Below are 25,873 nucleotides of genomic sequence, written 5' to 3'. Positions count from 1 at the left end.
GAAACCACTCCAGGGTTACTCTCGCAGTGTGCTTTGGATTGTCCTACTGAAAGATGAACTTCCTACTCTGGTTAAGCTTTCTGGCAGATGGTAGCATTTTTTTAAATCCAGGATCTTTGCAGCATTTATCTTCTCATCAATCCTGACCAAATTTGACATGATACACAATGCTTTTTAGATTAGCTGAAAAAAATCCTACTTTAAGTTTAGAAAATGAGACAAAATGTGGAAATAGTTGTGGGGACTGAATACTTTTTCAAGGTACAGTATATCTTTTAATGTTATAAGTCTTTCTGATTTGAATGTAAGCAAACTAGATACTTGAGTAGTGCTGCAGAAGGCTGTTTTGGGTGTAAGTTATCCAATGATCATGCATTCAAATCCCATCGCAGCTATTTTTAAAACAGAATTAGGTGAATGTGGGGCAGATCCATAAAACAAAAAAAAAGCTGCCTTCATTTAAAAAAAGTTTGTGTCATTGAAACTCTTCAGAGTACAGAAACTGGCATACAAATGAGTAAGGTTCCAAACTATAGAATTAACTCTTGTGAATGGACAGTAAGCTCCACCTTTGTTAGTTTTGTCCACACCCCATTTACAATGTTTTAAATCTAATCTGCATTATTTACCTGCACTACTTGATTTTTGTTATGGATGACAAATCTTGGGTTAGAGTTTTTACATTATTCAGATTCAGATTCAGTTTATTGTCATTTAGAAACCACAAATGCAATGCAGTTAAAAAATGAGACAACGTTTCTCCAGAATGATATCACAAAAGCATATGACAAAACAGACTACACTAGAAAATCCACATAACGTTTGGCAATCCCCAATCCAGAGTCCAGAGAGGCTGCTGCGTATTAATATCGCGCTACCATCTTAGCGCGTTCTCCGGAAAGGAGCTCCAAATCCACCAGACAAACAAGACCAAAAACTAAAGCTACAAGACCTGCACAAACCACATAGTTACAACATATAGTTACAACAGTGCAAACAATAGCATAATTGATAAAAAACAGACTATGGGCACAGTAAAAATAGTCCAAAGATGTTAAAGGACTATTAAGTTCAAAAGAAATCACCACACAGTTTCCACAAGTCACCAGGGTCCCGACAGACTCGCCATCCCACACCGGCGGCAGAAGGGAATACCCCCACTATGGACTTCCACGGCGCCGCCCTACTCAGCTTCGCAGATGCAGCACACAACAAAAGCAAGTTGACCGCAGCGGACTCCGAGTCCATCGAACCTCCAAGCCGGCGACCATCCCCTCCGGCACAGCTTCTCTGAGCACCATCCTCTGCCAAGCGTATTAAGTCGGCCCCGCCAACGGCCATCGGCAACGTGACCCTGAGGACTGGGGGCCTGTTCTTCCCAGCAGAGTCCCGGACCTCACAGCAGCAGCAGCAACGAAGAAGGTCTTCCTGGAGATTTCCCGATGTTCTTCTGTGCTCCCACGTCCATTTTCAATCGATTATGATTGCGCACGGCACCCCACTTCACAAATAACAGATAATCAGCTCCAGAGTGGCTGCTGCAAGCTGTGTCGCGCCGCCATCTTGCAAAGAAAGTATAAGTATCACATTAATCTTTCTCTGCTGCACTTTTTCCTTACATGCAGCTGTATTCTTCCAGCTGCTGTTGAAAAAAGTCCCAAGTATAATATTGTTAAAAGGAATAAAATAAGTGAACCTTTAAGACAATATTTGCCTCTCCCAATGCAGAAGTCTATGTAAATAATATAGTTCATTTAATTTGACTTATAGAAGATTCTTCATGAAAATTATGTACTGATTAAAATAATAAAGAAGTACTATTGAAACAAAGTATCATGTATTTCATCAGTCAATAGAACACTACTGGCAATTTTGAAATGCTTAAGATTTCATTAGAAATATAAAGGTAGCATCAACTGAAGATTTGTGAAGCTGTCTTTCTGGATTGTATTTTTGTCAAGTTAGAGATACAGTGTGGAACAGGCCCTTCTAGATTCTGGAATGGTTTCGGAAGACTGGAGAATTGCAAATGTCACTCCACTCTTCAAGAAGGGAGAGGGGCAGAAGAAATTATAGGCCAGTTAGCCTGACCTCAGTGGTTGGGAAGATGTTGGAGTTGATTATGAAGGATTAGGTCTCAGGGTACTTGGAGGCACATGATGAAAAGGGCCATAGTCAGGATGGCTTTCTTAAGGGAAAATCTTGCCTAACAAATATGTTGCAATTCTTTGGAGAAATAACAAGCAGGATTGACAAAGAAGAATTGCTTGATGTTGTGTAATTGAATTTTCAGAAGGCCTTTGACAAGGTACCACACATGAGTCTGCTTAACAAATTATAAGCTAATATTACAGGAAAGATTCTAGCATGGATAAGTTACTGGCTGATTGGCAGGAGGCAAAGAGTGGGAATGAAGGAGCCTTTTCTGGCTGGCTGCTGGTGACTAGTGGTGTTCCACTGGGGTCAGTTTTGGGACCGATTCTTTTTCTGGTTTTCTGGTCAGTGATTTGGATGATGGAATTGATGGCTTTGTTGCAAAGTTTGCAGATGTGAAGATAGGTGGAGGGGCAGGTTGTTTTGAGGAAGTATGGAGGCAACAGAAGGACTTGGATTGGAAGAATGGGCAAAGAAATGACAGCTGGAATACAGTGTCGGGAAGTGTATAGTCTTGTACTTTGGTAGAAGCAATGAAAGGGAGAGAAAATTCTAAATGGAGAGAAAATACACAAAAAAAATCGAGGAGCCTTATGGGCCTCTTTTCTAAGAAAAGATGGGCTGAAACTGGAGAGTGCTCAAAGGAGGTTCACAATGATTCCAGAATTGAATGTCTTGTCATATGAAGAGCCTTTGGCCCTGGGCCTGTATTCACTAGAATTCAGAAGAATGAGGGGTGACCTCATTGAAACCTATCAAATGGTAAAACGCCTTGTTAGAGTGGATAGGGAGAGGATGTTTCCTATGGTGGGAGAGTCTAAGACCAGAGGAGACAGTCTCAGGATTGGGGGAGGGTGTGTCCTTTTAGAAAGGAGATGAGGAATTTCTTTAGCCAGAGAGTGATGAATCTGCAGTCACACCATTGGCGACCCATTTGTTTAACCCTGGCTTATTCATGGGACAATTTACAATTACCAATTAACCTACTAATCGAGGCACCTGGAGGAAACCCATGCCTTCCACAGGGAGGATGTACAAACTTATAGAGGATGCTGGGATTGAATCCAAACTTCGACCCACCAAGCTGTAATAGCATTGCTGTAACAGCTATGCTACCATGGCATTCTTGTACAAAACCTCTGGCTCACTAATCTCATATTATATGGGTTGGCTTATGTATGATGACAGATCTGAAACTTAAATGGCCTTCAATTGTCAGGACTTTATTTTTGTGAGTGGGTGTCAATATTGTGTCAGTGACCCACTTTGCGCATGGAGCTATCATACTGTACCCACCTGAAATGATCAACTGCACTTTGGCTATGTCTCTGCAGAAACTATTTGAGAACACTCTACTTGTGCCCTGACAAAGCTGGGTAAACACTTTATGGGTTTGTCAATATGGATGAGTTTTGGAGTAACCCTTAACTTTCTCTGTTTTTATCAGTAGAAGAGTTATGTGGCCATGCGGAGAGCCATGGGGAATAAGTTGTAAAGTGGACTGGTGAGGGAAGTAATCTCTCAAAGTGGCAGATTTGGGTTGTATGTTTATAGTAATGAATGGTTACATGGTGCATGATATTTTTACTCATTGAAGAATGTTAAACTTGGAAGCATGAGTACATATAAGGAACTCTGGTGGAATTAATTTACCAAGGAAGTTGAACATCATTGTGTTTAAAGGTTAAAAGGCAAAAATTGTAAATATAAGATACTTAAGAGATTTTTGTAAATGTTACTTGATAAGGTTTTGTGCATTATTGACATGAATCATAATGACCTGCTGTGTCCAGTGGTTTATGAAGTGGAAGGTTTGTAATATGCTATTGTTAATGAGATAGAAACCTAGCCTGGAGGCAGTATTGGAGGATGGATTAAGTTCTGACAGTGAATTAAAGTAAGAAGGACCAAGCAATTTGTGTATCATCTCCCCCACCCCACCCCCTTATTGGAAGAAGCTGAATCCCTGTGGGTTGAGTTAAGAAACTGCAAGGTTAAAAGGACGCTGATGACAGATGTATATAGGCCTGCCAACAGTAGCTGGGATGTGGACCACAGATTCCAACAGGAAATAGAAAAGGTGTGTCAAAAGAGCAATGTTATGATAGTCCTGGAGATTATTAACATGCAAGTAGATTGGGAAAATAAGGCTGGTAATGGATCCTCAAGAGAGTGAGTTTGTTGAATACCTACGGGAATTTTTTTTAGAACAGTTTTGTCGTTCAGCCTACTAAGGGAACAGCTACATTGGATTGGTTGTTATGTAATGAACTGGAGGCATTTTGGGAACTTAAGGTAAAAGAACCTTTAAGAGACCGTGATCACAATATGATTTGAGTTCAAAATGAAATTTGATACGAAAAAAGTGAAGTCTGACGTAGCAGTATTTCAGTGGAATAAAAGAAATAACTGGTATGAGAGAGGAGCTGGCCAAAGTAAATTGGAACGAGATGCTGGCAGGGATGACAGCAGAGCAGCAATGGTGTGAGCTTCTGGATAAAATGGGGAAGGTGCAAAATAGATGTATTCCAAAAACAAAAAGAAGCTCAAATGGCAAAATTTGACAAAAGAAGTCAAAACTAATGTAAAAGCAAAAGAGGATTGGGAAGCTTTTAAAAACCTACAGAGAGCAACTAAAGGAGTTATTAGGAGAGAAAAGATGAAATATGAAAGCAAGCTAGCAAACAATATCAGAGTGGATAGTAAAAGCTTTTACAAGAATGTATAAAAAAAATCCGAGAGATGAGAGTGGATATAGGACCACTAGAAAATGAGACCAAAGAAGAAATAACAGGGGACAGGGAAATGGTAGATAAACTATATGAGTATTTGGCATTAGTCTTCACTGTGGAAGATAGTTGTAATGTGCTAAATGTTGAAGGGTGTGAGGGAATAGAAGGGAGTGCAGTTTCTATTACAAGGGAGAAGGTGCTTAAAAATTTGAAAGATCTAAGGGTACATAAGTCACCCGGACCTGATGAACTGCACCCCAGGGTTCTGAAAGAGGTAGTGGTAGAGATTGTGCAGGCATTAGTAATGATCTTTCAAAAACAGTTGGATTCTGGCTTGGTGCCAGAGGACTGGAAAATTGCAGCTGTCACTCCACCCTTTAAGAAAGGAGGAAGACAGCAGAAAGGAAATTATAGATCAGTTAGCCTGACCTCAATCGTTGGGAAGACGTTGGAGTCAATTATTAGGATGAGGTGATGGAGTACTTGGTGACACAGGACAAGATAGGACAAAGTCAGTATGGTTTCCTTAAGGGAAAATCTTGCCTGATGAACCTGTTGGAATTCTTTACAAGTGGGATAGATAAAAATGATGCAGTGGATGTTGTACATTTGGACTTCCTGAAGGCATCTGGCAAGTTGCCGCACATAAGGCTGCTTTCCAAGATAAGTGCCCATGGTATTACAGGAAAGTTAATGGAATGGCTAGAGCATTGGCTGATTGGTAGGAGGCAGTGAGTAGGAATTAAAGGATGCTTTTCTGGTTAGCTGCCAGTGACTAGTGGTGTTCTGCAGCTGTCAGTGTTGGTACTACTTTTTATGCCATATATAAATGATTTAGATGATGGAATAGATGGCTTTGATGCCAAATTTGCAGATGATGTGAAGATTAATGGAGAGGCAGGTCGTGTTGAGGAAACGGGTATGCTGCAGAAGGACTTGGACAAGTTAGGAGGATGGGCAAGAAAGTGGCAAATGAAATACAGTGTAATGTTGGAAAATACATGCATTTTTGTAGTAGAAATAAATGTGCAGACTATTTTCCAAATGGGGAGAAAATCTAAAAATCTGAGATGCAAAGGGGATTGGGAGTTCTTGTGCAGAACACCCTAAAGGTTAACTTGCAGGTTGAGTCAATGGTGAAGAACACAAATGCAATGTTATCTTTCATTTCAAGAGGTTGAGAATGTGAGAGCAGGGATGTGATGCTGAGGCTTTATTCAACACTGTTGAGACCTCACCTTGAGCATTGTGAACAGTTTTGGGCTCCTCATCCAAGAAAAGATGTGCTGGTATTGGAGAGAGTTCAGAGGAGGTTCAAAAGGATGATTCCGGGAATGAAAGGGCCTTCAGATGAGGAACGTTTGGCTCTGGATGTGTACTCACTGGAATTTAGAAGGATGAGGGGGATCTCATTGAAACCTTCTGCAAGAGGGCGCAGCCTCAGGATAGAGGGGCATCTATTTAAAATACAGATTTGGAGAATTTCCTTTTGCCAGAGGGTGGTGAATTTGTGTATTTTTTTTAACCACAGGCAGCTGTGGAGGCCAGGTAGTTGGGTGTACTTAAAGCAGAGATTGATAGGTTCTTGATTGGCCATGGCATCAGAAGTTATGGGGAGAAGGCTGGTGAGTGGGGCTGAGGAGGGGAGAAAAGGATCACCCATGATTGAATGGCGGAGCAGACTCAATGTGCTAAATGTCCTCATTCTGTTCCCATGTCTTATGGTTTTATGATTGAAAGGTGAGTTTGGGTGAATTGGTTGAACTTGACAATTATGATGTGACTGATTTTGGTCATATAATTAAACAATATAGTTGTGGTGACTGGTCCTTTGAATTCAGGTTGACAGTAAGTAGCTTCTCTGAGTAATTCTGTGACTTCAGTTATTTAGAATAAACTCTAGTGAATTCTCTGTCACTATTATATATGGTGTGCCTACTACTGAGATTTCTGTCTCCATATGAATCCTTTGGAAGATTTGACCTAGAAATGTTGTTTAGTGAATAAACTGATTTTGTTTCAGAGGTAATTCATCTAATGAAATGGGAAGGTATTTTAATTCAGGTTAATGTTCATAATTTCCAAGTGTTTAATATATTTTTAAATGTTTAATTTCTTCATAAACTATTTGATAAATTTTAATAATTATTAATTGTCTCTGAATGTTAGGGGCATTTAAAATCTGTTAAGACTGCTTCACAACTTTGACAACCAAAACCTGCTATAGTTTTGTCCTTCAAAATCTGTTATAGGGTGTTTGGGGTCAGGGCCTCAGGACTGGACTGCCAGAGGCCTGACTGCTGTCCTGACTTTGCTATCTGACTGCCAGGTGTAGAAAATCAGGTCTGTCCTCCATCAGTTACAGGTTAGCACAGGCGAACAGGAGTAGTTGGCAATGAGGTGATAATTATACTTAGTGTATTGTTGTGTACTGATTGGCTTAGTGTATGTGGGTCCATTGACTACCTTTTCAGCAGGTGTGAGAATCTGATGAGTCAACCATATTTAGAGACTTCTAACTGTTGATCCACAGTATGAGATCACGAATGATATGGACAGAAATATCAAATCGGCTTGTCTGGTAACGGAAGAAAACATGGAATGAGAAAATTAAAACATTTAAGCTGACATTGAGGTTTCTGAATATTAATTTGTGTTGGAACAAGTGAAACCATAATCATGGTGTAGATAAATCATTGGTATTAAAACTGTGGCTGTTAATTCCTTTTGTTCAGTGGATGGAAGAATTACATTAGCCAGCTGTTTGAATTATTCAGTTTAAATCAGAGTCATTTTTACAAACATTGCAATGTCGTGGTATGAATTAAGTGGTTTTGGATAAACAGCTATACAGATCTCTACAGGAAAGGGAAAATGCTCACTTGATAATTAGAATATGTCCTTTTAAAGAACAGTGCAGTACACTGGTAAAAGGGATGACTGCACCAGATTTAAAGAGTTGAGTGCCCATGTAAGCTGAGAAATAAAAATACAACATATCGAATGTGGAGATTTAGTGGTGTAAACTGGCAAGCTGCTGTGTTCAGTTTTCAGAGTACCAAAGTGGATGTTTGATGAATCCTGTGGAATGATAAACTGTGTTTCACACCCCCTTCAGATTAGAGGAGAAAATGGGCACTGGTAATTTCTGTGATTAGTCAGTTGGAACTTAAAAAAAAATGAGCAGCAACTTTTGAGCTGCTTTGTTCTGCACCTTTGATCGTCTTATTCTTGTTTCAGTGCACACTTGAGTATTTTTGTAATTTTTGTCCTAGCATCTCCGGAAATCACCGGTCATAAGAAGAGCGAGAATAAAAATGAGGGACAGGATGCTCTTTTGTACTGCAAGTCTGTAGGATATCCGCACCCTATTTGGACCTGGCATAAGAAGGTGAAAGATGAATATGTGGTGAGTTTGCTTTGCTGGAGGTTATGACATTATGGTATGCTTACCATTTCTTCTAACTTGAAATCAAATTCTTCTCCAGTAATGACATGACCTGAATAATATTCAATAATAACAAAATAATAATAAAAAAATTTTCATTTTTATCTAATATTAATTAAAACAAATAAAGGGAAAAGTTAAATTAAAGGTTTAAGAATGAATGGATTGGTGGTATGCTGGTGAGGTTGAAGTCTGCATATCTTCACAAGGGAAAGCTGCAGTCAATGGTGTTTCAGAGATTTTAACAATATTATGCAATGGTATGTAGCTGCTCATTCATTCCACATGTCTGAAGGAGCATGTCTATTATTGTGTAATATTTTTGATACTGAGCTCCAAAGTAGAGTGACAAAGCATGTAATGCATGCAGCAGATATTGATCAGGTATGTATACTCTGAGTATTTCTATATGGCTATTTACATAAACTTGCCCAAGTTGGAGTTGGGTGCATTGCATTGGAGGCATGTTCATCCTGGTGTGATCTAAGTTCATGGATTTGAGCACAGGCTCCCTGCTGGAGGGCTGTACTTGACAGAACCTAGTGTTTAGAGGTAGAGTAGTCTGATCTGAAGTCAATAATTGCTTTCTCCTTTAGCTTGTTTCCTAATCACATGAGCTTGCTTCTGTTTCTCTTTTATACTGTGTAAGTCATGTACAAGACAGAATGCCTTTTGTTCACGATGGGGGTGGGGGGGGGGGGTGTAGAATACTTCAACTGAAGAATAATGGTAAATTTCTGTCAATCTCAAGATCACAAATTAACTCTTCTTGGGCTTCCAGCCAAACAAAGGTATCAATTATAACCTGAGAAGAGTTTATTCGTCATATACACCGGGAAAGCACTAGATCTTTAATCTCAAGATTATTTCCCCTTTTTCTCTTTAGGATCTGAATAATGACACTGGACGTTACTTAATCAATAATAAAGACAATTACACAGAATTAATAATTAAGACTCTGCATATTGAGGCTGACCCAGGCGTATACACGTGCAATGCCACAAATTACTATGGGTACAACCTTGCCGACACTATCCTGCGTGTGCGTAGCAACCTGGCACCTCTCTGGCCCTTCTTAGGAGTTGTGGCAGAAATAGTCATTCTGGTCATCATCATTGTTGTGTACGAGAAACGAAAGAGACCAGATGAAGTCCCTGACGGTAAGTTTCTTTCTTTTATGTAACCTTTTAGACTATTGCAGTTGACTTAACCCATTTGATATTAGCCTGTTTCCAGGTACTATAAATACTCTTCATTATCAGTCTCTCGAATTAAATGGGTTACTTGAAAAGACATAAGCATTCATATCTTATTCATAATTTTATGTTCCCTTTTGAACATGGAACATTCTAATAATTTAGATTTTCAAACAAATAACAACCAATTCCAAACTCTGTTTCAGTGGTTTTCACTTGCAAGAGTTTGAGATAACTGTTTGCCGAGGAACTTGCTTATTTTCCTTGTGTAAATGTTCAAACTGTCAGTTTCCATTGCAAACTACTGAATTTGGATTCTTCTTCACCATTTCAATATAAGTGATCCAATTGTTTCACAAGGGAATTTTTAAGAATATTTTGAGAGTATCACCACCAAGTGCTACTTTTATGCTTTTAGGATTTATTTGAGAAGATTTCTCCTGTGCTGCTCATCTTTCCTCTTGTCTAATTCACCTGCACCTTCCCATAATTCACACCCCCTCCATGTGTAAATGCATGTCTGTAACTATTACTGCAAATTATAACTAAAGAGGAATATAAAGCAGATAGTAAATTTTTTGAGGCAAAATGCTTTGTCACATTTCAATGGAATGATTACATTTGTGATTATCCACTCATTAGTGCTGTAAATCCAGTTAAATCTTTTCACATTTCACCATTGTTGCACTGTATGATAATTACTTATGTTTGATATAAAATACATCAAGGATGGTAGACAGAATTACATTTTAATATCTATAGTGCTTGATTACTCAACCCTTTGTTCTAATGTGTGGATAGCATGAAATGTGTTATTTTAAGCAGTGGCACTTCAGATAGCTGTTTGGGTCTTGACAACATAGCACATGAATCTTGTATGCCTTATCATTTTGGATGTTTCTTTGTGGAGGCACAATCTCCGAAAGAAAAGCTAAGTATAAGCTAAAAGGGTTGAAGAAGCCAGCTGCAAAAGGACAGACCAGAGACAAAAAGAGGAAATATGAAATAATAAAAATGTAGGATAAAGAAACAAGGAAAAGGCTTTGAAGATGGTTGCCAATGTGACTGAAACGAAACTGATGGAAGAGGCCCTTTATTCAAAGGATGTATCTTATTTCTTAATGTGTTGTGTAACTTTGTCTGTTCCTGCTTTATTAAAGCAGTTAGTACCAAGTATTGATGCAGTGAATAATTCAGCTGGAGTATATATGCCCTTAGAATTTGAATCATGTTTATATAGATAATTTATTCATTTAAAAGATGCCCAAGCTAGCAAAGTATATTTCAAGGCATTCTTGACTGGTTTTATGTTTGTATTCAATTGCTCAGACCTGTTTTCTCTTTTTAATGGATAATCTACTGAGTCTTGAATTTTGGCAAGATCTTGTATTAGTAATTCAACTCGGCAAAATCTCTCAATTTTCAGTGAAAAATTTCAGTATACTTATTTGCATTTAGGGTGAGTTTGGCACTGGGTGTATTTGTACCAAGGCAGTAGTTCAGTTTATGTGCAACCGTATTTTTACAGTTTTCCTTCTGTATGACTGAGGTAAGACATCTTGCCGAATTACAAGTAACAAACTGGAGAAACAAAGTAATTGATTAAATGAAGGGAACAGCCAGTGTTTGGGATAAATAAGCAGTAAAATGCATGTGATACAAGGAGTGCAGTTACAAAAGTACTGTAAAAAGTAGGTAAAGTAGGTTTTGGCGATGTTGCTTTTTAAGATAATGCCTGACAAATAAGCTTTGAATCCTTGGACATTAAAAAAAAATTGCCAGACCATTTTTCTCATGTAGAGACATAAAACGTTGTTGTAATCTTGTGCATCTAATTGGATGGTTCATTGAAACTACTGAGTAACTGTGAAACTCCTTTACTATGACAGTATTAGCAAAGATGCAAAAATTCAACTTTTAATAAAATATCCAGTGGAAATTTTGCATGCTTAGTCTTCAGATAAATGTACCAGAAACAGAAGTACGCATATAAAGTTACTTCCTTTTATGATGATTTGAGACTTCATTCTAGTATGTCTTCAGTATTGTTCAAGTATGCTGAATTTACCAACTGTACACTCTTGCTTGCTATCCTTTGTACAATGGCTGTAGAGGTTAAATAAATTTGCAGTCAGCAAAAGGGTTTCTGTCTTTGCTAAATTATTTTCAAAATTTACATCTCATTTTTTTTTTTATTTTTCTGTCTACATCTCCCAGCTACAGAGGGCATTGAGGGGAGTAATTGTTGGTTTGGTAACTTGTCTTCAAAACAATCAGTCTTAAAATGAAGCAAGATACAGAGATGCTGAAAATCTAATATTACAACAAATGATATTACGACTGCAGAACATACTCAGGTTGCCATTATCTGTGGAGGGAGAAAAGGAGTCGATATTTCAGGTTGATGAAATGATTGAAGTTCTAAAAGATCTTTGACATGAATTGGTGACTTTGTTTCTGAAGACAAATAGGACATTCAGTTAAGCATGTTAAAAATGAGCAACAGTTTGGTATCATTCTTTGCAGCATCTGTCAAAGATTGTTCATTTGGTAATGGTTAGGTTAACTTGAACAGACCCAACTAAGGAGTTTTCATATTAATCATTTTATCTATTTCAGGTAACATTTAAATGTGCAGCCTTGCATAGTATACCTAGAACTTAGGCATTTTAATCAGGTATTCCTTTGACTCTTTGAAATAGTATTTAATATTGACAGTTTTTATTCATGATTTAAACAAGTTTTTATAATCAAAATGCAATTAGTTCTTAACTTTCCAAATTGACTTCATTGTAAAATTGAAGGTTGACTCCCTAACTGTGAGACTCATTTAGTTCCATTGAGACTATGGATTAATGAATGGAATGGATTAACTGCATAAGATTTTAAAAGCAGTGTGTCCAAATCTGGTAGATTAGATTACATCAGAAGTATTTCTTCATTCTTTGTGTCAGAAAAGTTGAGTCATATGTAGTCATTTTAGTCAACTGGACATGTGTACTGTTTGGATGTAAATCAGTGATGGAATGCTTGACGAAGTCATCAAAGAACTTTGACGAGAATTGGTCACACTGTTCCTTGAATATAAATGAACCACTCAATTAATAGTGTCTTCATGCAATTAATTGTCAACAAATACATAGAAGAGCCATAAAAACTGCAGAAAATGTACTTAATGCAGTATTAATGGCTTCCTCTGGTTATATATCCTGTTCAGTAGATAATGAGGTTATGGACAGTTTCAGAATTGATACCAGGAAACATTTATTCAGGCAAAAGTAAATATAAATGGACACACCATCAAAGTCCCAAGAAGTTCTTGAGACTCAAAATTAAGATTAGTATTCTTCTATTAGAGAAGATTTTTTTAAAAATTGCTAACTAAGGCAGATTGTTCATATAAAGTACAACCATAAGCTAATTGAATGGTAGAACAGGTTTAAAGTGTTGAATGGTCCATGCAACTTCCTGAATACATCAAGCGAGTTTAAAAAAATATAATTATCTCTGTGGAAAATATGTTTGAGGTTTTAAAGGGCATGGGACCATCCTTGTAATGCAATTTTTATGTTAACAATGAGGCTGGGTAGTTAAACTCAGCTGTAGTTAACTTGGGCTTGGGTCCTCATGGGCAGATTTGGTGTGGTTTAGATCACTGCCAAACATAATTGATGGGTTTAGTTGAACATTGTAGTTGCATTATTTTGTGGAACATTTGCTGGTAACTGGTCATTTATTTTCTTTTTGTTTATCTAGTTAATTGTAATTGATAGCAATCCAAATAGTTTCTCCCTCTCTGAAGTTTGCTTATTTTTTTTATCAAGTATGTCGTTCAAGTATTTTTGCTGCTTCGTGAAGTAACTTTAGACCATGTTTTTTTCAAAAACTGTATCCCTTTCCTCACCAAAATTTTATATATTCTGTTGTAATAATGCTTTTAAAGGAAAGGAAATGTCATGTATCCTAGTAATTTTGGATTGAATGGAAAAACTAATGGGCTTGTTTATTTAGAAGGTTTGAATTGTAAAGTCAAATAATGTTTGAAAAATTTGGGAGGAAAAAGCTAGATCCATTTCTGACTCCAGATGACTCTTAAAATAAGTGATCAAAATAAATGGAAACTTTTGCACCAATTACTTAAGAAACTATTCATTTCAGTAAAGCAGGAAAATGAATAGTTTAAGATTATTGAAGCAAGTGAGAATTAAATGACATTTAAGGTTTAAAAAATAGTGAAACGATCCATTTTTTTTTTGGTCGTCATAGATAATTTATAATGGCCTTTTTTGTAAATAATTTGGAGGAATGTTTTTCAGTTAATGTGTCAGAACCTTCATTAAATAATGCAGTTGATTTGTAATCCATAAAAAAAGTGAGGAAAAAATGCCTAAGAGCTCTTAATTACCATAGGCTTGGATTGACATGCTGTTTAATTGAGAACTATTATCCAATAAACATAATGGTGAAGGGAAAAATATGAAGAGTAGAATATTATTGGGAGAGCCATGGTGAGCATGTGATGACAGCATTCAAAACTACATTTGATAAACTTGATACTGGGAGCACCTGTCTTTTAGCAGGTAACTGTGATGGGGAGCCCAGTCACTGGAAAATGGTGAACTGTATTGAATGAAGGGTGCCTGAAATGCCAGTTGCCAGAGCTGTTGGATTGTAAAATGACAGATAAGCAAGCTTGGACTGATGAAGCATTATTTGAAGTTGGAATGGGTAGTTTGATTTATTACTACAAATTTCGAAAAGTCATTTTTCGAGTAATTGATGGTCAGTATTGTTTTAGTGTCAGCATTAATTATTTCAAGTGTGCACTGAACACAACTAAAGGCATTTTGGTTACTACTTAACCTCAAGTTCAACTGAACCCCAAAGCACCTTGCTGGTACTGCTCCTTTCCTATGTACTGCTGATTTGGTTTATCAAAAATATTGGACCATTTCCTGTACAGTGTGGCATTGCAATCTGAGCATTTAATCTGTTTTAACATTCAGAATAAAATACAATTACCTTTTTAAAGTTTATCAAAATATTGCTTACAGAGTATTAGTGTTAGTGAATCTCTGGCTTGCATTATTTTCAGCAATGTTTTTGTTTTGTGGGTCTAGTTTATTACAGAATTGTTATAACCTAAAATCATTGGGAGGAATAGGCCAGACAGCTCTCTGGAGCTTGCTAGATCATTCAGTGATCCTGAGCAGTGTACATGATTATATATCTCATTGTCACTTAATTTTAAAAATACAGATTTATACAAATTTATTAATGACTATTAATCCATAGTTGCTTAAGAGTACAAAATTCCAAAGATTCATGATTACCTGTGTGTTGAAATTTCACTTTCTCAGCAATAAATGGCTTGACCTTTAACTACTCCCATGTTAAAATTCCTAAACAGAGGACGGAGCTCTTTATAAAGCCCTCTCAGAATGGTGTATATTTCATTGAGATCAGCTCCATTTCTTCTCAACTTCATAAAACGGGATTTTACTTCATTGGCTCCTACAGGATAATAGGACGTATGATTCACCAGTGCATTTGTGTTACCTGTCCTCCTCCAAAGCAAGAGTGATAATGGTAGAGGTTCTCCATTAGAATAACCTTCATATCTCAATTAATTAGGCACATAATGCCTTTGTGCAGTCTTTGCCTTTGATGCTCATGGGTATTTGAGAGATGAGAGAAAAATACTTCAAAACCTGGTTACCTCAAGTACGTAAAAATTCAGATATATACATGATGGAAGTTTGTTGGAGAAATTGCACTTCATATGCTAGACTTGGTAATTCAATATATTTTTGGACCTAAGAGCTCAAGTAGTACTCAATCTGGAGCACACTAATAGATAGCTAGAACAAACAGGTAAAGCTTTTTGATGTGTGTGCCTACATCAGTAATGGTACAGAAAGTAAGACAAGAAATAAAGCACTGCTCATGTGTTTTTGTTTTAGAACCTCCTCCTTGAAAGATACACACTACCCCAATTTTTTTAATGCTCCAGATTATACAGTTCCCTCTTAAAGACATGGATGCCATTTCCCAATGTTTTTTTTTTACAAGAGCAGATTGCCAAATCAAGATCTTCAAACTAGCGTCTAGATTAGAACTATGGTTTGTATTGATATTTGTCGGTTATTGTGACTTCTTTTCTTTCCCTCAATTGCATCATACCCTAACACTGGTGGTAAGTGAGAGAATTGCATGCTCGAGTTTGTTTCTCCTCAGCTTCAAGTCTGAAGTGCATCAGTTCATGATGTTAAAACTTTTTTCCAAGTCCTCATCCACGTTCACAACTTTTTTTTCGTATCTTCCATTCAGTTTTTCTGCTGCCCATTTCTGGATTTGTAGTTCTGTTTTTCTTTATTTTAGATTCTTCGTTTGAGTTTTTTGGGTTTAGTCTGCTCTGTTTCTGTACTGGGGATGTTACAGGAGTTGGCCAGAACTAATGGCCTGTAAACCTAGAGTGCTCTTAGGTTTGAACCAGCTGTCTCCTGGGAGCTATATGGCTTATGATGAGGACTTCAACCATGTGATGGTCTGTATCAGGGATATTACACATCTGCATGTATCATGGCAGATGGCTAGTGTAAAAGCTGAATTGTTTTTGGTGCAAATTCCACAGGGGTGATATGGTGAAGTCACAAATTAGGAATAATTCTAGCCAGTGTAGGATTGAATTAAAAATTCTCTTGGGTGTTTTTCAACCTTCCCATAGCTTGCATTTCTTATCAGATCAGACACCCTAGTTTCAAGAATTGAACTCCATTCTAAATTATCATTGCCCAATGAATTATAACTGTACAGAAGATAATTTATGCATGTGTGTTCATGTAGTTTGAAAATAGATGATAAAAAGAAAGTCATATTCACGGTAAAATTGCTTAGGTAATTGGGTCAGTTGGTTTTGAACAAATGTAGTAAGACTTTTTATGCATATCAATCTTGCCTATTGCTTAAAATAGACAAGATTGAATGAATAATCTTAAAATGAAGTAAGTACTATGCAAGGCCAAGTTTTTTTTTGTCTTTTGCATTCACTATAGAAATGAAGTGTTCAAAATATTTTGAAGTTATATTTTTTGTTAAAAGCAATCTTTTATCTGTAAGAAATGCAAAGTGGGATTTGGCAGATGTACAATGTTCAAATATTTTCAATTAGGCTTATGAATTTTTTGCCCATTCAAGTACAGTTGCATTTCACTGATATCGGAGCCATACCATAGCTTAATTTGGACAGGTAGAGTAATTACTGTGCCTGAAAAATGTGTGAAATTTACTGCAGAAGCTCTAGGTAAATGAGTTTCTGTTACAACTTGGCCTGAACATCTCAATTGGAAATAAGGGTGATTCCTCACAATAATTTTTGAGATCTGGGTGCACTTGTACTTGAAAAACATTTCTTAAGTAGAATACGCTCCTTTTAAGATCCAACCTGCATCTCTGCATTTTTAGGAGTTTAGGTTGGTTGCAGCTTTTTTGTAAGTCTTAAGCCTGGAATAGGAATTATAAAAAAAAACAAGCACGCACTTTTGCTCCCTGAGGCCTTTTAATTTATGAATTTTGCTTGGCTCCTGAGTTTAAAAGGAGTGTACTGTACGTTCCACCATCCTACAACCACTGAAACCCCTGTGCTGGATTTAAGTAAGCTTAAATTCCATTGAAACAATATGCATCATTGAAAATAAATAATTCAGTTTTTACAGATGATAAAAGGTGCTTTTTAATCTGCCATGTAAATCTTCTGATGCAAAAAAAAATTGCCTGGTCTTTGTCCTATCAAGAGTCATATAGTTCATTGATAATTTAGTCTACTTTAGCAAACTCTGGGGATAAAGAGCAGGTGGTAGTGGGGGAACAATCTTATATACTCTTGTACTTATCTCAATTCCTGATGCGTCTCTTGATATGCATAAACTGTGTATATATCTTCACTATTTTTGCGACACTGATGTCTGGTTGTCTTAACTGGTCTAGTTTTCCTTGTACACTGTTAACAAATGCGTCTTTGCCAGTGACTGAGACCTGTAGCCACTGGTTTGTTGCTGGTGTTTCTCGGCTGTGAGCTGTTGGTTTGTGGTTTGATTCTTTTTTCGGTCTTCCCAGACACTTGTGTGTGCTGGCGGTGGCTTTCTCTCCGTGCATCAAGGTACAGATGGAGTAATGGCACTTTCACAGCCCAGGAAACGTCGCCATTACTCCTAGTGCGTGCTGTCAGGTGGCTGCGTTGCAATAAATCTCCATACTTGCTTCATGTACACCAGACACTTTGTGGAATCCTGTTTAATCCATTGAGCATAATTCAGGATTTATCCAGAGAACAATCCTATATTACTTTTGTTTCCAACCACCTAATAGTACACTTTCTTTGAAAGAAATTTGGTCAGTCCATTAGAAATGATTCTTTCAGCTATTTGATCTTTCACTCAAAGACAAACTTCTAAACATTTTAAGTCAAATTGTTTTATAGTCAGATACAAAATCAATAGCAAATTCTTTTTCTCCACTAAAAATAAGTAAGATTAAGAATGCTAGATATTCTCCAATAATTGCAAAAATGGGTTTGACAAATAATTCTATCATGAACAGAGACATAAAATCTTGTGTATAATATAAATTTGCAGAATAATTCATGACCCTTCAGGGTTACAGTTCTTGACACTAGTAATAATTTCAAAAAATATAAATGATTCATGAAGATTAGGTTCATTTAGTTTTGTTAGTATACATTGCTGGCCCAAATGAAATAATTCTGAGATCATTGTAGAAGGATTATTGTCAGAAACCAGTGATTGTTACCTTCTAAGTTTTTGCATCTGCCACTTGAGTGAAATATACATATAGTTACACTTATCTGTATAATTTTAAAGAATTACCTTAAGCAGAATGCCAAGAAACATCTGAAGCCTTGACTTGATATTACTGCAGCACTTTTGTCTACTTTCCCTCCATCTTTCACTTTATACTATTTGTGAAGGCACTGGCTTCCCCCATTCCTGCCCGTTTTCCTTCTCACTTCTTGTCCTGCGTTTGTTCCTTGCTTTCACTTGTCCCATCACTTTTCACTTTTCATGCACTCTTGCTATTGCCCTGTTTCTTTCTCTTCTGCACCCCACCACCCTCTGCCCCACAAATTCTGTGTGCCATTTTAATCAAAGCTTGTACAGTAAGCCTTATTAAGCAGGATTCCACAATCAGATGTTGGGTTATGTCTTCTCATTGGTCTAAAACAGTGAACGACTGGAACTTGGGGACAAGATGAACATTGAACTTACATGATCTGTCCATATAGTTGCAGTATTTCATGATGAGCCTAAAAAGTGTTAACTGACCATGTAATAACTTTTATTTTGCCATTTGAATGTAACGATTTAGAGACTAACTCCATGAGCAATTCTATCGTTGAAGTAGAGCTGTGAAAGGCATTTGGTGCCAACATTAATTTTCTGTGGAAATGTCTAACATTTTTTCTTGTATCCTCCTTTCCTCCCATTTTCCCCTTGCAAATTCACAATTCAACTGCTGCAGATGATGAGCCAGTTTCTGGACCAATGTAAGTATACACTGGATACATATAGTTGATATTTATTACACTAGTAAGGATGTTAATTTAAAATGACTGTTCAACTCGAGTTTCAAGTGAATGATTAAGTGACTCTTCCTCCACTCTGTCCCTCACACTTCAATATGAATGAGTTGTCACGAGGAAATCTGCAGATGCTGGAAATTCAGTGTGAATTAGGGAGTAGCATGATCTCTTACTGCTGAGTTAAGATTGCCCAATCTTTATTTCCTCAAATAGTAAATAGTCATGAAATTATATACTATGGAATCAGGTCCTTTGACTCATTTGATTCATGCTGAAGAAAATGCATTCCTGAGCTAGCCCCGTTTGCCTGCATTGACTCATAAGGTCTAAGCCTTACCTATCTGTGAATCCATCCAAAGATCCTTAAAATGTTGTAATTGTACCTTTGTCTACAAGTTCATCTGGTAGCTCGTTCCATGCACACATCACCTCTGTGTTGAAAAAGTTGCCCCTTGTGTCTGCTTTAAATCTGTCACCTGATAAAAGGTCACAGCTTGAAATGTTGTTTCCATTCCATAAGTACTAATTGACATGCTGAGGAGTTCCATCATTTTCTGCTTTCAATTCCGATTCATTTGACTTCACTTCCAACCTGAGCTGGATTTATCTTCCATATCAACCAGAAGACTTATGATTTTTTTAATGTTTGTTCTTTCTGTTGGCTTGTACATGATACTCATACTCGTATGAAGCTGCAATAGGATAATATCGTGAAATTTTTCCTGGTGATGTAAGTGTGAAAATGTCTCATCCTGTAACATAATCATTTTCCCCTTTTATATCATCTTTCTGATGTTTCTTAATAAGCACACTGATTAATACTGTAGTGCTACCTGCACCTCAATAATTCTGGATAACACTTACATCTACATATATCTATATTAATGCATATACCTTTAAGCATATCTTTTCTTATAGAATAGGTAAGAAAACTGATGAATAACTGAACTTTTTGATTTGTTTGATATAGAATTCTAATCTGGAACCAATCAATGTTTTAAGTTCTTCAGCTGTAATTTTGAGACCAGTTATGAAATTTAGGATGTGGCTCAAGTCACTGAGGTTTTGTTCAAGAGGAACCATCGTGTCAGTGTGTGCAGAGATCATGCCTCCTATTGATCCTGATAGTTGCTAGGAAGAATAGGTCTGTTGAGGGTCCTACATAGTAAGTGAAGCCACTTTCATAATTAGACCATTGCCTTCTCATCCATTCAGGATGCTATTTCTCCCATATTTTGACCATATTTCCTCTATAAGAAATTGTACAGCAGCTCTTTATAGCAGTACAGCAGAACAAAGATCTGGTTCACTAGTAAAATGCTGCTTGAACTTAAATGTCTTCAAATACAGATCTAGCTCCAACTATTACTCGATAAGATGGCAAGATGGTTTTTATTTATTTCTTGAATACTGTGCCACTAAACACAAGTTTTTGTTTTCTTTCAAGGTTGCTATTGTTTATACATCTTCTACAATGAAACTGTACTGCTACTTAGTCTTAAAGTGGCCTTCCCAAATTTCAGTGATGTAGGCAAATCTTCCAACAAGCCAGATCTTCCTGGTATGGCTAGCTGTCACTATCTACACCCACTTCATATCTATATTTATCTGGCCCAGATACAGAGAACCTATATTACTGACCTGACGATTTGCTTTATTGGTTTTGACAGGCACAAAGCTAGGCAAAGGTCTTCTGATTCTCCAGAAACAAATTTATGGCTTTCAATGTTCTTGGTGATACTATGTCAACAGCAGCATTGAGGGGAAAGTGGGGTTAAGGTGCTTTTTACATTGTTTTGTCAATTTAATGAAGGATTAAATTTTGCAATATATTTAAAATGAGTTAAATGTTTAAAATTAAGATTTCAGGAAGTGAAATTATCTAAAACTGCTAAGATTTGAGCTCTGTTGCGAGTCTCTGTGACACTTATTCATTTAGTTCACAACTTTGTTATTTGAGAAGGTACGTACAGAGATGCCAAACTTTTTAATGCCAAAGGATACATTTATAGACCATACAATACAGTAGCAGAATTAGGCCATTCTGTCTATCAGCTCTGCATTCAAACATGTTTTATCATCCCCATTCTCCCTATAATCCTTAGCCCCTTTACCAAACAAGAACCTATCAGTCCCTGTCTTGATTATACATAATGACAAGGCCTCCATAGTCTCTGTTGCAACAAATTCCACAGATTCACCTCTCATTGGCTGAAGAAATTCCTCCTCATCTCATTCTGAGGCTGTGCTCTTGGATCCTACTCCAATTTACCAGCAAAATCTGGAAATAAGCTAAATGTAGGGATCTTTCCTGTGGACCAAGCTGTGTTCGGTGCTAAAATTCTGCTTTCAGTGTTCCCTGAGCATCCATTAATAAAACTACATTTTTAAATAGACTCCCATATTGCAAACAGATATCTGTAGATTATTTTTAATCTACTGTTTTTTTCCAGTGTGAAGCGAGGTTTATGGCCCAAAAGAATCTGAAAGCAGCAAGATTTAATTACAACGCAAAAACAATGAACATCGCACTAACAATATTGGCTAATTTCCCTAGAAACATCACTTACAGCTTTCATTGATCTCAGTGGAGCTGCATGAAACAAGACACATTGAGAGGAATAGAGAGGTGAAGTAGGATGTTAAGAAAATTGTCCTTTATTTTGACACATTTTTGGCATCCTAAGGAAGGGTTGAACTTGGAAACTAATTGCAGGTTGTTTGCATCTTGTTGGAGAAGCACACTGGAACAAAAGACATTGTGTTAATTATTCAGTTTAATCTGTTTTAACATTTATTTTTGTTTTCATTCCATAATATTAGAGCATTATTGCATTTGTGTAAAAATACCATAAGCGGCTATTGACTTGTAGGATTTCTTTGTTACAATTTCAAACAGGAAAACTAATTCCACAAATAATCATAAGGATAAGAACTTGCGCCAGAGGAACACCAATTAAAGCTTGATTATCAAGTAAGTACTTGGATGTTTGACTTCTCGTTAATAATTTTACTTAATTTGATTGTACATTTGGGCTTAATATGTCAAAATATGTACATTAGCTTTACACATAGATAAAGATTTGGCACTGTATCAAATATAGGTTATCACAGGCAAGAACCAAGAAAGAGTCCTTTTCCTTATGTGCATTTCAACTGTTTTAGTTTCCCAAGTGGAATATCCCAAGTAACAGTCAGCCTTTCAGTCCAAGATGGTTAACTGTTTATTCCTCTCCATTGGTGCTGCCTGACCTGCTGAGTTCTTCCATCATTTTGAAAACATTTCAATGACATTTCCCGAACATTTCCAGTTATGTTAGAACATTGTTAAAGAAGTTGTCAGCAGAAATTCTGGCTACGTACCTACATAGAGGTTAGAGAAACAGTAAGTGCAGGTAATCAACAGTATTCATTGATGAATCCCAATTTCAACAATGAACCTCTCATTTTTAACCTAACTAGTTGTCCCATAGGTAGTGAGGTATTTAAAATGCTTTTAGAATTGTTATTTTAAATAGCTATTAAACAGTATTTATTTGAGAAAATTAATTAGCTAAACTAATCAGTTTTGCTAGTAGCTTTTTTAAGTACTGAGACCTTGTGAACTGTTACCTAATGTCTCATGACTGGAGACTTTTTCCCTAGAAAACTATAGTTCTGGAATCCTACTTCCAGTAATCTTTTAACATCATTACCAGTGCTTCAGTATATGCGTCAGATCTTGGCTCAGGTTATATTTTCTTCGTTAACAATTAGTTTTGTCAACTCTGAGCCTTGTTCTCTGTCCATCCTTATTCCCAATGCAAGACATCAATTTAGCTTCTGGAAATGAGTTGCTTGAATTGCAGCATTCTATTAATAAGCTCATAAGTACCCTTGAGAGGCCGTGCCTGATGAAGTATAAGCACTAGGGATCCAAATAGAATGATTTTGAATACCAAAGGATGTGATGAGTCTTCAGGAATCCAACAGAATCTTATTTGAAGGACATAACAGCATTACTCAGTTGGTATATCTTCCACAAATTAGGGTTAGGGTTAGGGTTACCCTAACCCTAACCCTAACCCTAACCCTAACCCTAACCCTAACCCTAATTTATATCTTCAGTTAATTCAATGCTGGTATAACATGGTTAGAAACTTCTACAGAACTGAACAGTTAATGCTGGCCTTTGCCATCTCTGTTCTGATCACTACAACCAAGTTTCTTAGTTTTATCTTTGTTTTCAACATCCCTACTACAGGAAATTCCCAGCCACTACTTGTCTAGAATGCACTGTTCACTCCAAATGTAAAGTCTAGACTTTCACTGCATGTTTTCCCTATGATTGTTAAATACATGTACTTGTCCATATCTTACTGGATTTTCTGTTGTAAAATCAATCTTAGCTATTCTATAAAGTCAAGTTATTTTCTTTGGGGGGGAGAAAACTGGAAGTTTAATTTGTTAGACATTCAAAAGACTAATTTGATCCTTTTTGAACTTCAACAGGATTTCAGAAGAATATGTCATTATCAGATAGTGGGTTTCAGCCAAGAACACTCACACTCAAGTTGTGTTGTCCGAATGGGGCAGGTTTTAACTTGTTTGTCTAAGCAGGAATAAGATGACTGTGTGAAGCATGTTTTGCCTTATTCAATTTCTCCTAAAGAATGAAGTATTAAGAAGATTGCTTTGCAAGTTTAATTGATAGGGTGTACCTTGGGTGCTTAATGTGCTGTTTATGCTTGATTTTCTCACCTTAACCCACCCTTAACTTGCTCTGTGATTCTAATCCTACGGACAAATCATGCATGCAGTGCTTATTCCTGATATGCTCATTTGTACATTGCTATTTAAGCAACACTCCTCATTGCAATCACTTTCATTCTTTCCTTGAACAGCTAAGAAATTAATGTCACTCAAATAGTGTTTGTTTTAAATTTGTATATATTGCAGATTTTAGTGCTGGCTAACTTGAAACATATAATATATAAATATATATATATATATCTCCCGTTCCACCGATCAGGTAGAAATTAATGTTGAAATATCTAGTTCTTCCACTGCGATCCATTTCAAAAACCTGTTCTTGATGTCAACTTTTTGAATAATTATCGCATGGTTGTACCCTAGGGTTTGAAAGATTATCATGATTAGTTTTAAATTTTAAAATATCAGTAAAAAATCTGCCCTATCTTTGGATACGTAGATCAAGCTTTAATGATTTTTTCTTTTTAAAATCAAAATGTGTAAATGCATGAGTTTGCAGATTTTATTGTTTGGTTATAATTTAATCTAGATCATTGTACATGCGAACCCACTGTGATTTTTAAAAATAAAAAAACAACAAATTACATATTACAATACATGAGGTTTGATGAAGGAAAAAATGTATGTTTTATTTAAATGTGTGTTTCTTGGTCACAGATTTACACATCTAAGAAACTATTTGATTGCCAGCCAGTGCAAACATTGCAATAACAGATGCCAGTTCATCTAAGCATTCCAAATATCCACTGTTGGCTTACCAGGAAGTAGTTGGAGTTTCTCAATTGAAAATTCTCATCATCTGATGACTATATTAGTCTCAATTTATTTATTCATTTATATCATAAATGAAAATTCTTGAATTTTTTGATGAAGGCCTGACGAAGGGTCTCGGCCCGAAACGTCGACAGCGCTTCTCCCTATAGATGCTGCCTGGCCTGCTGTGTTCCACCAGCATTTTGTGTGTATTGTTTCTTGAATTTTTTGCCCATTCTTGTATTTTCATTTATCCCATATTTTGTTAATGTATCTCAGGCAGTCAAGGAATGGTCCAAACGGTTGTCTAGACTTTCACATTCTATTGACATTTTAAAGGAAAGTGATTGGGTATAATATTTCCTGTTCAAATTTCTTGCTCATTGTTTAGTGGGAGATTACAGGTGATGGAAATGCAGAAGAAGACATATTTCTTACCCATTCGGCTGTAGAGAGTAGGTACATTGTATGCACTGGCACTCCAGTGATGCCTTATCAAATTACAAAAGAACCAATTTTAGTCTGCACTTGTTCAGAAGAAAACAATTTCGTACAACTACTTGAAGCGTAATAGAGGAATTCTCCAGGAATCTAGACCAGCATTTATCCTCTGCACAATATGAACTTAAGCAAGTAATCCGGTTATTTATCTCATTGCTGAGCTGTCACAACCTTAGTGATAGGGTTTTGCTTTGCTGATGCCTGAAAGTCAGCAGTGTCCCATGAAGACAGGATGTTTGAAGGAATTTTAAAAAGAAAATGTATTTTGCATCTGAGTCTAAAGAACCACCAGAAATGAAAGACCGCTCTTAGATGCAGACCTGGATCTTATGATCCGTTATAAGTATGATCATTATAACAGAACACTACAGTATTAAATTGTATGGTGACCTGTATCAGAATGCAAACTAATTGCACAACCTTGTCTGTGTTGCTATTGGAAATTAATGGCATTCCTACACAACTTGCAATCTTCTTCTTAAAAAAAAAATTACCTGGTATCACTAACCTTTTGGGGATGGGGGTACGTTAAAGCAATTTCTCCTTGTTTCCTTCTCGCCAATGCCTTGTATTTGTCCTATGGTTATTTGTACTCTTCCAGTGGAACCATTTCCTTATTTACTCTTATGAAGGCTTCTTTACAATCTTATCTTTCTCTGCTCAAACATCAACTTCTCCAACCACCAAGTAATCAAAGACCTTCATTCTTTGTCTTAGTTTGTTCTTTGATTTTCTGTAG

The 25,873-nt window shown here is 36.7% G+C and overlaps 1 protein-coding gene across 3 annotated transcripts in view; it reads left to right on the top strand.

Moving 5' to 3' along the window:
* LOC140714168 (neuroplastin-like) overlaps positions 1–24,476 on the top strand; it is a 59,180-nt gene extending 34,704 nt beyond the window's left edge. For 2 of the 3 annotated variants that reach the window (XM_073025037.1, XM_073025035.1), the window contains 5 exons: positions 8,162–8,295; positions 9,221–9,494; positions 19,068–19,092; positions 22,028–22,102; positions 23,620–24,476. In XM_073025037.1, the coding sequence (XP_072881138.1) occupies positions 8,162–8,295; positions 9,221–9,494; positions 19,068–19,092; positions 22,028–22,088 (494 nt within the window). In that variant the 3' untranslated portion in view covers positions 22,089–22,102; positions 23,620–24,476. The remainder of the gene's footprint in view (positions 1–8,161; positions 8,296–9,220; positions 9,495–19,067; positions 19,093–22,027; positions 22,103–23,619) is intronic. The other variant, XM_073025036.1, reaches the window with a different exon arrangement.
* Positions 24,477–25,873: the final 1,397 nt, after the last annotated feature.

Source organism: Hemitrygon akajei, chromosome 21, assembly GCF_048418815.1.
Source record: "Hemitrygon akajei chromosome 21, sHemAka1.3, whole genome shotgun sequence".
In the NCBI taxonomy this organism is placed as follows: Eukaryota; Metazoa; Chordata; class Chondrichthyes; order Myliobatiformes; family Dasyatidae; genus Hemitrygon; species Hemitrygon akajei.
This window is presented reverse-complemented; position numbering and strand designations above follow the sequence as displayed.